The sequence below is a fragment of the Taeniopygia guttata genome, chromosome 6, assembly GCF_048771995.1.
Source record: "Taeniopygia guttata chromosome 6, bTaeGut7.mat, whole genome shotgun sequence".
Classification (NCBI taxonomy): domain Eukaryota; kingdom Metazoa; phylum Chordata; class Aves; order Passeriformes; family Estrildidae; genus Taeniopygia; species Taeniopygia guttata.
This window is the reverse complement of record NC_133031.1, coordinates 27,413,538-27,430,805: the sequence shown is the minus strand read 5'-3', so window position 1 is coordinate 27,430,805 and position 17,268 is coordinate 27,413,538. Positions and strand designations below refer to the sequence as shown.

Genomic DNA, 17,268 nt, shown 5'->3' with positions numbered 1-17,268 from the left:
GTGGAAGGTGGATCCTGGTGGCCCCACTGCTTCCCTGCCTGCTCCCATGCCCCTGTGACACCAACCAGGGCCCTCCTGACCCTCATGTTGGCAGTAAAAGGGAACAGGTAGGAAGGAAAAAATGGAGACTACCTCTGCTTCTTCCACTTCTGCATCTGGGGTGTGAGGTTCCCACAGTGCCATGAGTATGTCAGGTTAGTACAAGACTGTTCCAAAAAGATAGGGGCCAGATTGCCAGTGCTGTAATGTACCGTAACTCTGCTGAAGGCAAGGAAAGGGGACGTGGGGCATGGCAGGAGAGCTGGGAAGGACTGCTGACCACCAGGTCAGTAAAACCAGCTCAGGCCCTGCAATGACAATCATAGAATTACAGAGTATTCTGAGTTGGAAGGGATCCACAAGGATCATTGAGTCCAATTCCTGGACAATCCAAAAATTTACACCATGTGCTGTTTATCTAAATGCTTCTTGAACTTTGTCAGGCTTGGTGCTGTGACCAATTCACTGAGGAGCCTGTTCCAGATCCCAACCACCCTCTGGGTGAAGAACCTTTTCCTAATATCCAACCTAAACTTCCCCTGACACAACTTCAGGGCATTGAATGCTGATCTTTGTAGGTATTTTGTGTTTCACTGCTACATTACCTAGTTCCACTAAGATGTTTTAGGGAGAATCCCTGTCTCTTGTTGAGTCCCTCTCTTGTCCCCAACCAGGGGAACTTTCCCTCCACAAATACATACCACACGCTCCCATGGCCTCGTGTTGCAGCATTGCATCAGTGAGCCAAGCACCTGAGGAGAGCTCAACCTATTGACACAGATCCTTGGAGATCAGTGGAGCTGGATGTAGGAAAGTAAACCAAGGCAAACCTGTTCTCAGGGCTGCCTCTCTGCCACCTGCACAAACACAGCAGAGTCCCAGGGCACTGAAAAAGCAGGAAGGGGGAGGCTGCTCCACACAGTGCCTGTCAGCCCAGCTGATGTGCCAGGGCAGCATCCCCCAGGCAAGTCCCACATGAGCCTGGCCCAAAGCAGGCAGCACCATCCCCAGCTCCCTGATGCCCCTGTCCTCTGTCCTGGTCAGCTTCCCACAGAGGGCTCCTGTTTTGGGATAGCCTTGACTTGCACTGCGGGGCAGGCTGGACAGCCCTTCTGTTTACAGGCTGGCTGTGCAAGTGAGGTCAGTCACAGTCTTGTGTCAAAAGGCCAAGCTGATGTTTTGTTCACCTGCGAAGTTTTCCAGACCCGAGTTCCTTTTTCCACCAGGAACATTAAGCGTGACAAAACCTGGCCTTGAAACATTGTGTTTGAACACCACAGTTTGGATTTTTTTTTTCTTTGGTCTGGATATATGATTTCATTTGCCTGATTTCTAGAGCAAGAGATTCACAGCTCCAATTAGATGGTATCACACGAACAAAGGTTTCAATACATCCAGAACAGAAGAACTGAAACCATTTGTGCTTAAAATAGATGACATGTGTACCTCACCTGCAAAACAGTTACTTAAAAGACACTGATTCAATGAGCTGTAGAGTCAGAAAACTGAACTGCCAGCCTTTCTGCCCATTTCCCTGGCATTCAGTGGGGCAGACAGGATCCATTTCCCTCCCAGAGAGGGGAGGGGGGTGGGAGGTGTAGCTCATGCTTTGATAGTGGCCCATGCCCTGCCTTGCACATGGACCAGATATTGATATCTCAGTTTTCCTCCCAGTGTTTTCCACTGAATGAATTCATCAGATCTGATGGTAAAGTCTCCCCTCAGTGTTTGTCCTCACTGCATTCTTTAAATATTTAGTATAAGAATGTCTTTATGTCACCCTGGCTGAGGCTGAGTATCTCCTCCCAGGAGCTCTGGCTGGTGGCAGTGGTGGTGAGCCAGGGAGAAGGCCAGAGTGGGAAAGGTCCTTGTATAGCTGGGGTGGCACTGGGCAGGACACTGCTGAAAAGAAGAAAAATCAGGAAAGGCAGAGGGAGAGCACAAGGGAAACAGAGTAATTGGGTAAACTTAAAGGACTTAGGTTGAGATGACATGGAGAAAGTTCCTTGCTGGGCAGTATTTTATGTGATGCTTTCAGAAGACTGAGAAGACAACCTGGATGGAGACAGCAAAAAGCCAGTGGGAAACGACAGGTTGCCCAGTTCATTTGGAAATAAAGAGAAAAAGGGAAGTAAGGACATGTCTAGAGGGACAGGAGTGGGTAATAACAATTAATTATAATTACAGAGTGAACTGCTGAGATGTGCTCACTTCAACTTCAGCACCAGCTGATGGCAATCACTCACAATCTGTACAGTGGCAGCTCCCTGGCAAGAACCACGAACCACAACTTGTAAAAATAATATTTAAAAGCAAACCTTTTACACCCCAGCTTCATTCTTACTCCTTAAATGATCTTTTATTCATTTTGATTTTTAATAGATCCCCTGGGAAGCTAGAAGCATGTTGTTTCTGGGACAATTGCCCACCAATGTATATGCTTTATAATTCTCTTTATTAAAATCTTTCTTCTTAAGAAACACAAATTGAAACACTTTGCAATCAGTTACACAGATCAGTTAATATTGGTGACAGTTCCTACATAATTAAACAAGTACTAACAAATTTAAACTGTTTACAAACCAAAACTTAAATTAACAAGATTATGTAAGCTCAATAAATAGTACATCTGGTCCAGTTCAAGTATAATTCAACAAATCACAGCCTTAATCCTTAGAGAATAGAAAAAAACCCTGAATATAACCAGCCTAACACTAATTTAGTGTTAAAGCCAATGTGAAACTTTGTCTCATCTAATGGGGCAAATGTTTAATTCTTTCATTTTTTTCTTCAAAGGAAGTAGGTTGCAGATTGACATTAAAGACTATTTGAGATCAATGCAGATTTCACAGAGATGAAAAACATAGTCCCTATTATAAAAGTGCAATCTTTGGTTGAGATGTACTGAAATAGTTTTGATATATTATAGGAAGCTCCTTTTTAAATATCAATATTTGTTTGGCTAGACCTGAGCCTGCTTTTGCTGTATACATACATATATATATATACATATAGGTATATAAATAAAGAGCGTGGATTATAGTGATGATGAATTATGCCAACTAAAAAAAGATTTGAATATAATAAACCAAAAGAAACAACACATTTTTACACAAGCTGAGGAAGGTAAGGGGCTGCCTACAGCAGAATTCTTTCTCTGCAGAATAGGTAGTAGAGAGAAGTTGAGGAGTGCCTGTCAGCATTGCAAGATGGCCTGTTGGAGAGGGAAGGAGATTATCTCTGAGTTCTCAAAGTGCATCGGGCTGAAAACTAATCATGGGCATCATTAGGAGCTAATTGAGACTTGGGATTGGTTTCAACTATTGAGGTTTTGGGGAGAAAGGACCTTCTCAGAAGGGGAAGTGCCCATTGGGCTGTTCCCAGGATTTTGCAGATTGCTGTTTTGTCAGGACACAGCCCAAAGGGACTGGGTGTCCAAAGCACCTCTACAAATGTCTGGCTCTGATCACATCTGTGGCTGGGCTCTGCACCTGCACTGCTCACCTGAGTCATCTCCCTCCAGAAGAGGAAACTGCACAGGGCAGAGATGCCATCTAGAGCAAGCAAGGGCCTGTAGCTGTCACCCAAACACGGTGTCTGGAGCCAGGACATTTCCTGCTGAGCCACCTCTGGAAACTGAAATCTAAATGGCTGGGGACCAAAGGATACCAAGACCCACTGTGTCAAGAAGGGATTTTGTATTCCTAACGCAACTGTCTAGGGAAAAAAAGGAGGTTAAATACAAGCTGTGAATAAAGGGAGTGAACCTGATTCAGAACCAGAGGAGGGGGAAAGTAGTTTGAATCATCTCTCATAAATCCAAAAATAAGCCCCTGGGTAAACACTCATTTTAAATATTCTTCTGCTGCCAGTCAAAATCTCATGGTTACCTGCTGCTTTCCCTGCCTGTATCCACCTGTTGTCTGCTTTCAGAAAGTGTGATTTAAAGCTCTTTGGCCTGGGAAAGTCTTTGTTGTGGATTTGTGCCTTGCCTGTAATAAAGGCAGTGGACCTGTAGCTTCTGCTGCACTACAAATAAAGAATAATAACAGTGATACTTTTCTCATTTGAGGTTACCTGGGGATAGAGCTGCTGCAGGCATATGACTTTGATATACAGTCAGCTATGTTTCACATCCAATTAAGCTTAACCACATGGTCTAACAAGCTCCCATTAGGCTGGTGAGAGCCCCAGTTTGATAGCAGAGTTAGCTTCAAAGATTTGATGCTTGATTTCCTTCCCTTGTGTTCAGTTTGTGCTGAAGGGCACAAAGGGAACTTCATATTCAGATGATACATGACCAGCTAGAGAGCTGCACTTTAGAAGACAATTGCACAATCTTTACTGCCATTTTCATCATCTTACAGCCTGCAATACAAGATCTTGTCCTAATAGCCCTGTGCTCAAGTTTCACTGCAATGTGGAAAACAAACAGTCAAAGGAAAACCCAACCCTTGAAGGAAAAATACCTGGTTTGCATGATTGGCAGGTTTTTTCCTTCTCCATAGGGGAAAAAAACCTAAATCCCCCTACAAAAAAACCAACCAAACAAAAAAAACACCAAAAAACAAACAACAACAAACAAACAAAAAAACCCAAAAACAGCCCCCACCAAACCAAAAAAGGCCCCACCAACTCCCCCAAAACTAGCTGTTTTAAATGACAGATGGACACAAGTCTTAACATACTTCAAGCCTGGACAAAGGAGGATTTAGGCTGTAATGTTTTTCATTTCCCCTTGTCATTTGGGAGGCTCTGTCTGAATCTGGGATGCAAAGAATCCCTCAACTTGCAAGAAGCAGGAATTCCAACTATGAAATCTGAACCTGCCTCTCTCTGGTAGAAATGAGTGGAAAGCACAGGCTATGGAATGGAACAGGGCTTGAGGCAACAACACCAGGCACCTCTGAGAGACACTGCCTGGCTACAGGGTACTTCAGAGAACAAGCACAGCTGCTGGCACAAGACATAATGGAACAAATATTTTGGTGGAAGCAGTTTTGGCAATTTATCCACTTTGCAATATTGTGCAACATCCCTGTCATTCTTTGGGAAAGCTAGAACCTTCCGGGGAACTGTTTTTTCTTCACAGCATCTAAAGAGGACATCAAGTACCAGCAATTTTTACAGAACATACTGTGATGAATATTAGAGTCAGGCAAAGAATGGAAATGCCTGCAAATCCCCATCTGCCCAGATTGCACAGGGAATTTTATAAACTCTGGGATCAATCCTGGCAATGGTTTGCATGCGTATTCACTTTAGTACACAAAGCCCTATTGAAATGAACCACAAACTTGTACAGTGCCTTTCAAAGGGACTTTGCAAAATAATGAGCAACAACTGTGCAGAAACAATAGGTCATAATAATGCCAGAGCTGCTGGTGCATCCTGTGTTCTCAGTGCAGTGCTCCATGAGCCATCAGTTGTTGTATTCACCTTAAAAAATTCAGGGAAATAAAATACAAAAACAATATTAGAAATCTGGCGTCTTTCCATAAAAACCAGGAAAATTCAACGTTGCCAAGCTGAGGAAAAGCAAGCTTTAAAAGAAAACAAAAAGACCCCAAAAGCAAGGATCTTGAATAAAATGTCTAAAAGAGACATGGTCCAAGCATGTGGCACTTTAAAAAGCCTCTCATGAGAGTTTCAAGTCTGTAAGACTCAAAGTTGGCACCCTTTAGAATTATCAAAAAGAAGAGTTTCAAACACAACGGTCCCTGGAGAACACCCTGACCACACCATGGAAATGCTGAAACCAGAGCAGCCTGGCTGTCAGCACGTGCATGTGAACTGCTCCTGCTGTGCTGGGTTCAGGCTGTGAGGTCCCTGGGACAGACTGTGGCTCCCCCAGAATTCACACAACACTGGCAGTGTACAGTCAGTGCTTGACAACACAAACATTTGTCATTTCACCAAGCTCTAAGACATGGAGGTGTGTGCTGATGGGGTTTACATTATGCCATCTACTCACTAGTTTTAGCAAAATGGCTTTAGATATCCTATGCAAATCCTACTTCTCACTGGGGCAATGAGTGAAATGGCTGAAGATATTTTAAGCAACATTAAAGCCTATAAATAGTCACATCTCCTTTCCTTCCAGCATCCACTGGAGGATGCTGAGTGCTTCTAAGTATTCCACCTGACCTGACATGTTACATCAGAACGAAAACTTTAAGAATCCCTGAGAATTCTGATTTAATCTAGGAAACCACTCCCAGCACGCAGAGTGTGAGAAAGAATTGCTCCACTTCTAACAGATATGCCAGCATTGCTTCACCGTGGGAAACAGTTTCAGGCATTTTGGTTTTTAATGGCACTCTGGGCATAGATGCATGGAACATGCTCTTTATTTCCCCTCCTCTGTACAGTGCAAATTGACAGTTATATCATAGAAATTAAAAAAAAAAAAGTATCAGTATTCACTCATTACAGCTCTTCCAGTTCATCTGCATCATAGTTTTTTCTTTGCAAAGTGAGGAACGATGCCAGTGTCATCCTGAGGCAGAGGGCTGCCTTCTTCCTTCATTTTCAGGCTCTCTTCTGCAAGCTGGGATAGATACTTCTGCAAACACATAAAAAAACCAAAGCATTGTTACCAAAACTGAAAATATTCAGCATAAGATTCTTTATTCCTCTTCAGAGCTCTAACTCTTCCAATATCTCAAAAGGAAAGAAAGCACACAGAAGCCCCATTTTGGTGAAAAGTCAAGCTAGAAAAAATGTCTGTGTCAGGCAAACTACCTGAATACACACAGAGCCTCAGAAGTTCAGAGGTTTAATGTGTGCCACACGGGGAACTGGTGACAGAACCAGGAGGACTCTACTTCCCATCAGTCTGTGTAACCAGACCTCACCTCTTCTCTACTCCCCTGTGCTATGGGAACTCATTCCACTGAGTCAACTGAATTCTGCTAGGAGAGTACTGGTGTGTCAGAACATAAATGTGATTTCAGAGTCTTGATTTAAAGTTTATGTATTATATTTTCAGCATGTCCAGTTCAGAGATACACCTTTTGTATGAGAACATTTTGTTTTAAGGGAATAATCATACTCAGTCATAATTAACACAATTCAGCAGTTTGGCTACAGTATTTACCTTTATTGTGTTTCTCTAAGATAAAGCCTTTCACTGCTTTGGGTACTCACTGAGATTTAAAAGAACAGACATGGCCAGTGAGGCTTTCAGCATTTTGGCAGTGCTCTTAGTTGGCAGAGCTGCACACAAAATGGTTGATGAATGGGTATGGGTCTCAAAATAGTGCTCAAACTATTTATTCAAGGTCAGCAGACATAGAAATGGATGGAAAGAAGCTTTTTCAGCAGCAGCTAGTGCAGAGACACCTGGGAAATTCCAACATAATAATGTAGAGGTATTCTTCTTAATGATTTACACACATCACATACATCACACCCAAGAATAACTGATCATCCTGTTATTAGGATCATAAAACTCATTTTACTCATTCTGATTTATTTTGAAAAGACCCTTTCACATCACTGCAAAATTTTCTCTACTTGCAGGATTTCCCCAGAGTACAGTTTACTCTGGCATATATGGGGAGGAGATTAAACAAGAAATGGATGCAAAAATACTAAGGGCTGTGTTAGAATTCCCACATCCTCTCAGATAAATACAAGTTTTGAATATAAGACGTTCATCTGAAAGGGACTCAGCAATGGTAACGAATGGACATACCCACAACAAAGTGACAACTGCACCCTTGTTACCCTAACTAACTCTAATTGGGCTGTGTAAATTACACAATTCTCAGTCCTGATCTCTGGGTGCAAAATTCCATGTGGCAAAAAGCCAGAGTAAATGTTACAGTAGAATACAGAGATATAGGGACCATAAAGGCTGGAGACGTGTTCTGTACAGCATGAACTGTAATAAATCACAAACACTTGTCCCTGGATCAGATAACCAACCCAAGCTTTTGGGGCTTTTCATGAGCACTGACCAAAATAAGACTAAGTTTTATCCACTACCTTTAGCTGATGTTGCTAGCTATCATGAGTACCACAAACACCAGATTTGAGATTTTCAGATTCAGATTAATATACAGCTAAATGGCAGTCAAGTAAAAATGTGTGGTTTTTTCATTTAAATACAAGTTTTGGCAAATACTGCATAAAGCCAGTGGAAAACAGGATAAAATACTGCACTGAGTTGCCAAGGCAGCTTCCACCAGATGAATGGTGACAGCTTTCTGTAGCTGGAAGAAGTGGAAGAAGGGATGGCAAAAATATAGATTTTTTGGATGTGGGAATTGCAGTGTATCTGTAAATACAAATATCACCTGGGAAAATAATTTCTTATGATGAAGAGAATTAAAAATTAAAAAAGGTCTGCAAGGCTGACAAACAGCTGATTTTTTAATCAGTGATTGATGTTATTTGAGTGGCATCATATTTAGATAAAGTTGACTATTTTACTTCAAGACAAAACTATCATAGTATAAACAATGCTTTTGGAAGAAAATTGGCAAACAAGCTGTTCATTTTTGCATTCAAATCCAGACACTGAACATATATTTTGGATGTGGCTCAAGGAGATCACATGAGAGACAACAAGTAGCAAATCAGCTATAAAAGACTCAAAGCCGTGACACAATTTGGGGCACTGCTGTTGTCACTGGATGATGGCATTTGGCATTCAGGAAGGAGAACAGGAACACTGCAGCAGCACTCCCATGGCTCCCCTGCAGTCAGAGTTCCTAGCTGCTACATTGGTGGATACGCTCGTCAACTTGCATCATCACAGGAGAAGACACAAATTCCTTGCAGAATACATAAATTATCATTATGGCAACTAAAAGGGTTCTAGCAACACAGAACACTGATTTGCAATTTGCTAAGTTTCCACTTGAGCAGACAAAAGTTGGACAAGACATTTATTTCCTGTATGTAGTAAGATAAGAGGTATGGCTCAACAGAACAACCTGTTTTTATTACTGCATTTGGCAGATTTAATTTTAACAGCTTTTATAGTCTTTGTTCTTTTATCTCAAGTCAGTGTTAGATATCTACCACAGTACTCATGGGAAATGCCTTAATAGGGAGAAAAAGAAGTTATTTTCACACTAAGTCAGCTTTAGTTGGGCCTGTTTCTTATGCCTTTAGCAAAATTAGTTAGAAAATTAAAAATGAAAAATCCCTTTTCTTCGCATGGAACCAGTTTCCAGGGGCAGGGGCAGGAGTAGCAATCTTTCTTTAGTATGAGTTTCTTAAGAACAGACTTGCATGGGATACACAGCCTGAACTGAGTGGTGCCACCTCTGGCGAATCCCTCTGGGTTTTTTGTATGAAGCAAAAAAAGGAATGCAAACTGGGCACCTGTTTTTCAAGCTTGCACTTGGAGGGTCCATTATGATCAAGCATCAGAGCTCTGTAGGAAGCCTTTGGAAGCCAGAGGCCTTTGTATAATCACAGCTATGGAACTTCGGGAAAGACAAGAAGAAAATTCTCCCAGAGAAATTACTTGACTATGTCACTAGAAAAGTCGATGCCTACCAGCCAGCTAAGGAAAGAGAGCTTTTACTTGAACAGAAGCAGAGTTTTCACATTTACTGTGGGCAGAGGGAAGGAACAGAGAAAGGAGGAGCAGCTCTGTTTTGCTCTGCCATGACTTTTGCTAAGAGTATGAGAATGCCAGCACAAGTGTGTGTGTAGTGTACACACCTGCTCATGAGCAGAGACTGGGGTGGGAGCCAAGGCCATCTCCTCTGAGGAGTCCTGAGCATGGGACAGGTAATGCTCAGGCTGTTGTGACTGATTCTGTTGATGGTGCATGTCAAAAGTGACAAAGGCAGGTCTTTGAACTGCAGGCACACATGATCTCCCTGTGCTGTTATCAACTGCTGACCTGTTTTTGTTCCATTCTTATGGAGCAACAAGCACTGACATGCTCCTGCATATCCTGATGGAAATTCCTCAGCAGTGGTGCTCTGCACACAGGGAGGGGATTTCAGCAGGTCACAGGAAATGCCTGGCAGAGCCTGCGTGTCACAGAGAGCTGCGAGCTGAAACACGCTGAGAAACCCACACCAACACAGAAACAGGGCTGGCTACCTTATCAGACAAATGGCATGTTTAATGCTCCTGACATTAAGATGTACTGAACACTGCTACTGCTGGGGTCACTCCCAGTGACAGAAACATCCGGGAACCTCTGAAACAGGGAATTAAAGATCTGAGGTGCACGCTGTGCTAGTGACAAGGACCAAATGTAGATGAGAAGATCAAATTATCACCTGGCCTCATTTTACCTACGATCCAGAAGTAGATTTCAAGGACCTTACAGTGAGAAATTAGCATGCTAATGATTGGAACTACTGAAAAGCTTGTTTACCTGAATTTCACTTCATCTGAATTCTGTTCACAGACTAAAAACTAATTTTTTTATTGCATCATCAACCTTACACACAAACCACTCCATGAGCTTGTTGTTAGGTAGCTTCAGGTGTGTTTTTACCTGTAGATTTTTGTAGTGAACAGTACTCCTGCAGTGACTTGTCTTTGCTGTCTCTTCATTTGTATAGAAGAGCCCACAGAGCTTGCAGTAAAACCCAGTTCTAGGCACCACGAATTCCACACCTGTTGAGAAATTCTGAATTATATTAAAGTGTCAGTAGGAATCCCATCCCACCCATAATAAACTTGTTTTGAAAGAAAAAACATGCTATTTAGTTAACTATTAGGAATAGGAAGACTGAATCCTGGGTTCACTTCTCTGTTTTCCCTAATTTTGCAATATTGAGCTGCACTTTAAAATCTTGTGCATTGAAAACACAGCTTTTCTCTTCTCTCTTAGATATACATGCTTTAAAATCTATTTTCTCATAATATTGACTGGAAACTTCACTCTGTAACCTCAAGGGCTAGAAAAGAGCGAAATACTTTTTAGCAGTAAATTCACGTTTAAGTTACACAGATTGCTTTTGAGGATGTACTTCTTCCAGGTGTTTTGCTCATAATCAGTATTTACACAGTAAAGCCAATACTTTTTCTTATACTTTATTCCAAAGACTTTTAAATTACTGAGCATTTTTTCATATGTATTTCATATATAGTACAAAGGAACTTATTTCATCTCATCAGCTGCCTTTTGCCATTCATTTGGAATGAATTAGCAATGTTCTAGAATCAAAAGGTTGTTTCTTTCAACAGCTACTCGTCTGTCATATACTCTGTTCCTTCTCTCCTCACATCTGTTCTGAAAAATAAATATAGCAAGCAGCCTTAAAGTGACATCTTGTTGTAAGGCCTGGGTATTGCAGTGGGCGGCCCAACGTACCCAGGGGAATGCTGAGCTCGGTGAAGACGTCCTCTTGTTCCCAGCCTGGTGCAGAGGGCCTCGGTTTAGACTCTACCTCCGGGTATTCCAGAGATCTCATTTCCAAGTACCTAGAATTTGCTTAACAAATGAATAAATGTATTGAATGAAAACAGTTTATTAAAGAGATGTTTGTAAACTTCTTGGGAACACTTTCTCAGTGGATCTATAATCAGGAAAAAAATGCTTTTCCATTCCAATCAGAGTTTAGTGCAATTCCAGCAGCTGTACTATGGTGGGCAGTCACTCTGATTTCTCCCAGTAGACCCTTTTTCTATTTCTAATTTAATTTTATGTTTGGAGGGGGTTTTGTATTTTAATCTCTATATAGAGACATAACATTACACACCTCTGGCAGAAGCATGGCCTGACTGCAGCTTTGTAGCCACATATATTATTGCATGATCAGTGGTGCTGCTGGGCTGACACAGGGGCTTGAGATGGTGGGAGCAGCAGGACCTGATGAATACAATCCTCCAAACCTTTCTTTTGTAGGATCCCTGCAGCATCACTGGAATCTTCTCCCTGGAGCCATTCTTCTCCCATCCTCACCTCTCCAAGGAATGGTTCCTGCTTTATGGCTCCCAGCCACTGAAAGATTTTGGTTTCTGAATAGTAGGGATGGGATGGTTGGACCCTGCTGGCTGACATTAATTGACATAGCAGGAGATTCAATTTGTGGAAACACTGGATTGATTTGCTGAGGTAGATAAAGCCATTCAAAAGAACAGATGCTGTCCCTTCCCATAATTTCTATCATATGAATTAATTGCATTTAAAAATAAGAGGAATTTGCTATCACAGAACTACAGAATTACAGATAAACTGGTCTGATTCCTCTTTTTCAGTCCTTACATCAAAGAACTACTTCACTTGCCCTGACAAAATTTCTATTGCATTGCAAATTTCACCTAAAAAAGGGATATATTTTCTTATAAAACAAACATATTTTGCCCAAACCAAACCCTTCCTGTCTTTCAAGTCTGTAGTTCAAAGATCTGCAGTTTCTGACTACGAGAATGAATTTTTCTTCACTTTTAAATATGTCTATTGCATGATTTAAAAGAAAATAATATAAAATCCTAACCGGTTGGCTTTCAATTTAACTTTAAACCCACCTCAGGATTCCAATACTGCAGCAGAGAACCTGGAAAACCCCCAGTAAGCTGGTAAGCTTTTCTTAAGACACCCAGGGCCTTTGCAGAAACTTAAGTCCCACTTAAGTTGGTTTCTCTCCTTCTGAGCTGGCAGTTGCATTTGTAGAGGGCCTAGAGCCTTGGACTGCAGATCCCAGATAATGAGTCCATGTCAGAAACCTGGGAAGCATGAGAGGCCCTGAAGCTTCCAGGCTCCCTGCTGACAAGCTGGAAGCTGAGATGCTGGAAACACTAGTAAATATGCTCTCGAGACACCCAACTCTTTCATCAGCTGGTTGCCCAGGAAGCCCAGAAGAGCCAACTTTGCCCTGCCCAGTCCCATGGCAATGTTATTGCCAAACATGCAAAGTCTGGCAAGGTGTCTTCAGGCCAACTGAATAAGTATTAAAAACCAATGAGTTTCAAATCTGTCCTGGAGGAAGAAGTTAGCTCAAAATCAGATATTCTCATGAAATGTTTCCAGCACTGCACTCTCAAAAATCTTCCATCAGCTTCTTTTCAAAAGCCCTTGTCCATCACATGGGCTCTGACAGCAATTAAAAAAGAGCATTTCTGACCAACATACTCAATGTAGGTTTTCACTTCATCTCACTATGCACAGCCCACTTGCTCAAGTATTACGACAAGGAACTGAACTGACTTTCAGACCTCAAGATCCCTCTTTTCCTGGCAGCTAAAATATAAATAGGTAGCTATGATTACATTTATTGGCATTTACTCACAGCACATCCTATCAGTTATATTAAAGGCAGTATGCAGTAGATAACAGGACATGATAAGGGCAAGTCCTGGCAAAAGGCATATATTTGCATGAACAGGGACTGAGAAGTAACAATTTATGCATGATATCCATGTTAATAATGCTTCAGTACAGTGTGTAAGAATACCCACCTTGTCCAGGAGCCAGCCAGACATTACAGATACTTTTCTGTTGACCTTCAGAGACTGTCACTCATTTCATTGACAATTCAAAATAAATTTAGCAAGGCACTGAAAGACTTCAGCTAAACTCATGTGAACCTTGACATGACAATTATAGCAGCTTATGCCTTTCAGAAAGCTTGCAAGCTGCTCATCATATTTCCTTTACACTATTCATCTAAGAGGCTCTAATGATTTAGCTTGGCCAAAGGCACTGGGGTTCTTTTACTAAGCTGCTCCAAGGACAAGCCTTGATACTATTAACGACACTTATTCTCGTTAGCAATAAATTTCAGTCCTCCCTCAGAGAAAACATGCAAGGCTCTCTGCAGGCTGAAGGAAAAAAAAGCAGTAGTTACCCTTGGCCTCTGGACACTCTTGGCTTCCATGTCTTGTTTCTTCACTAGCGTTTTTAATGAGCATTTCCGTAACTTCTCTGCTCTCAGCTCCTTGTGATCCCATCTGTTTGTAATCATCTATAAACGTATCAGGGAGCTGAAGAGTCTCTTCTTTCAGATGAACAGAAGGTATATGGTGATCTTCAGGCTCTAAACGAGTGTCAGAGCTCTTATCAATTTTTCCTTCCTTCTGGAGGCAATCAGACTCCTTAGCAGATTGGTCTTCTTTCAATTCTTCTGGCTTCTGTTCAGGGTCCAGATTTAGGCTTGATGCTTCAGTTATAGCATCATCATTATCATCATCATCCTCATCATCTTCCTGACAGCCACTAGAAGCTGCACTGCCCTTTGCTGTTCTGAAGTTTGTTTCTAAAGCTTTATGGGCAAATTTGTCTTCACTTCTTGTTAAGTGGCTGTGATCGTTTTTCAGTTCTAACATGGTTGACATACAGGGACACGTTTCTGAAGCAGCTTTATTTTTTTGATCAACTGGGACTATTTCTTCGAGCTCAGTTATATCAGGCTCCATAATTAAATCATCTTCTCCTACTTCATCTACTGTCACTAATTCCTCCATGTTAGCAGGATACCAGGTCTCACCTTCTATTTCACTTCCACTCTCCCAGTCTCGGTCCTGTCACAGATGTAAAACATTTGAGAGATTGGTGATTATAGATAATCACTGTTAAAAAGTGGTCCTTGAAACCAGGAAGAACCTTGTTATGGCCATGCCTAACTCCTCTTGTATTTTCGTTTCAAAGAGTGATATGCCTTGGTGCTGTGATTTTAAACCTTATGCACAAGGACAAAGAATCTCTATTGAATTATCACATAAACTACTCTTTGTGAAGATTCTGTAACTGCCTTGGGGATTGCAGTCTCTCCAGTCCCCTGCTTCTTGCTTTTCTGTAAGCAGTAGAGCAAGGCACAATGTGTTACACTTTGTTATGCAATTGATGCTACTATGTGATCCCCTTCCTCTGCCTCCTTCTCAGTGCAATGAAAATATACTGAACCCGCTTCGAGTCACTGTGGCTTTCACTTTCCTGGACCAGGTCCTTTAAATTCACATGGTGACTGAGAAAACATGGTTTCCTTCTGCAGTCATTTCCTTCCACCAGCAAGATCCCTCTGCCAGGGACTGTGCTGGGAGCCACTGGCCTAAACCTCAGGAAAAAGCAGGTTAATAGTTACACCCCAAGGTACATATTCTGAAATACCTCATATATGCAGTCTGAGTCTTACAGGACTTAGGCACTAATACTGGACTTAAGAAGTCTTAGAATTAAAAAGTATATCTTACTTTTAAGACACACTTCCATCTTAGATATCAACTCCCAGACTCCTTGTGTACACATAATCTATTAATAATCAGTATTCTCCTCCTGTTTGGCCATTCCCACACTTCTCCTCCTAGAATCCTAAAACAGCATGAAAACTCTGTGAGCTGGCACTGCTCTTGCCAGGAGATCAGTTTTCTGCAGCAACAGATATCAATATCTTCCATATTTGACCATCAACCCATGACCCTACAGAAATGAAGCTGGAGGAATTCCAGGGACATTGCTGTCCCTGATTGCAATGCAGCAGTAGGGGTGCTGTAAAGGCATTATTTAATTAAAACCAGAAACAATCAGGACACTGCTATCTATAGTTCATAAGGCAAATGTTTGAAAAAGTATTCATCATAGTCCCCTCTTTTCCCACTAACTGACCACATCTCCTATTTTTGGACATGGTTTGCAAAGTTACCCAGTTCACTTGGGTATACATTTCTTACAGCTGGCACTGCCAAGCGCTATGTATGTGAAGTAATGTACATGAGGAGAGAGTAACTAAAAAAAGAGTTCTGGAGACTTCAGGAAAAGCTGTCCCTTAAAGCAGAGGTCAAGATAAGGCAAGTTAATTTAAACAACCTCCTTCTCCAAGCCCTTTATGTGATTTTTCATGAGGGGCTAATATTTCATTTGGGAGAATGTTCTACCAAACCTGAGGTTTCAATCATTTTCTCAAAGAAGCTACACCAACAATGTGTCACCAACCTTTTCTTTCCTTGTGTTTTCCAGAATCTCTCCAGATTCTTTTCCGTGTTTATTATCTGAAGGTGAGCTCTTCACTGGAACTTGCTCCTCTTTTTCAAGCTAAAATAAATACAATATACACGTATAGCAACATACAGTGGTGTTCTAGTATGTTTCTATTCTGGGTTTAGAGAAGCAAAGTCACTCACAAGGTCACATTATTTCTAAAGTTTATGCAAGTCAACTAGGCTGTGGGAAAAGACCCAACAATAAATTCCATTAGCAGAGCTGTACAAATAAGAATTAAGAATAAGAATTTTAAACAAAATTAGAGGTGTAATTTATATCACGGAATTGGCTAAATGACAGGTGGGGGAGAATGTCAATTCATTAAACTTTCCAGCCTCCACTCTTCTGTTCTCTACCCACATTTGTTATGTTGGCTCAGATGTGGTAAGGAGAGCAGCAGTGTTAAAACTCTGCAGAAGACCTTGACTGTTCTGTTTATTGACATAGGATCAGTTGAAAATGGAATTGGTTGTACAATTCATACTTGGGAAGAATAAAACCACAGTACTACCTCATATTTAGTAAAAGAGAGACAAAGCAAAAGTGAGTTCAAGACAGACAAAACTATTTCTTCCTTTTAAAATAAATTACTAGCAATAGTCCCCAGAGAGTTACGTCTTTAGCAAAGCCACTGTAAAACAACTTGGAAAACATGCAGAGGAGTGTGATTTACGATGCTCTCTGACATTTCTCTCTGACATCTCCTCCCAAGGAACCATACATCATAGTAAAATACCAGCCAAAGGAGAAAGATGATAAAAGGTGGTACAAACATGCTTATCTATGGCATGAGGCAGTGCTGATGCTGGTTACAGACTAGTGAGTTACAAACCTAGGAAATTCCACCAACACTTCCTCACATGAGAAGAAGGTCAACTTAAAACAACCAACAATGGCCTTGGCAGCACAAAGGCGCAAGCAAGAGATGGAGCCCTGGTCAGCCAAGCAGCTCTGCAGCCTCCTGTGCCAACAGACCTGGGGGTGGATGGCAGCAGCTATCCCTGGCGGACTCCAGGGGCGGCAAGGTGGCCAAGAGCCAGTAACTAGATCCCCAAGGGGTGGGGATGTGAGTATGGGCTATACTGAGACTGAGCAAATGAGGTATCTGAATGTGTTCCCCCTCCTACTTCTTCCCAGTGGAGAATCAAACCCACAAACATTGCCACTTTACTACTGGAAGTATTTCTCCAGAGATTGCGTAATTTTATAGGTGAGCTGATTCAGTGGTTTCTGTCATGGGAAGAGATTTCTGCCAGAACATTGAAGGGAGTGGTGTGAGTTATCCCTGCCACAGTTGAGGGTAGTGACACATGATTAATAGAAAC

General features: G+C 41.7%; 1 protein-coding gene across 5 annotated transcripts in view; it reads right to left on the bottom strand.

Annotated features, from left to right (window-relative positions):
- Nucleotides 1–2,475: 2,475 nt before the first annotated feature.
- The window catches only part of RBM20 (RNA binding motif protein 20), a 104,445-nt gene continuing 89,652 nt past the window's right edge, over nt 2,476–17,268 (bottom strand). For 4 of the 5 annotated variants that reach the window (XM_030276385.4, XM_030276387.4, XM_072931244.1 and 1 more), the window contains exons 10-14: nt 15,896–15,994; nt 13,815–14,487; nt 11,339–11,458; nt 10,517–10,638; nt 2,476–6,604 (exon numbers count right to left, since the gene is read on the bottom strand). In XM_030276385.4, coding sequence (XP_030132245.4) covers nt 6,494–6,604; nt 10,517–10,638; nt 11,339–11,458; nt 13,815–14,487; nt 15,896–15,994 — 1,125 coding nt within the window. In that variant the 3' untranslated portion in view covers nt 2,476–6,493. The remainder of the gene's footprint in view (nt 6,605–10,516; nt 10,639–11,338; nt 11,459–13,814; nt 14,488–15,895; nt 15,995–17,268) is intronic. The other variant, XM_030276388.4, reaches the window with a different exon arrangement.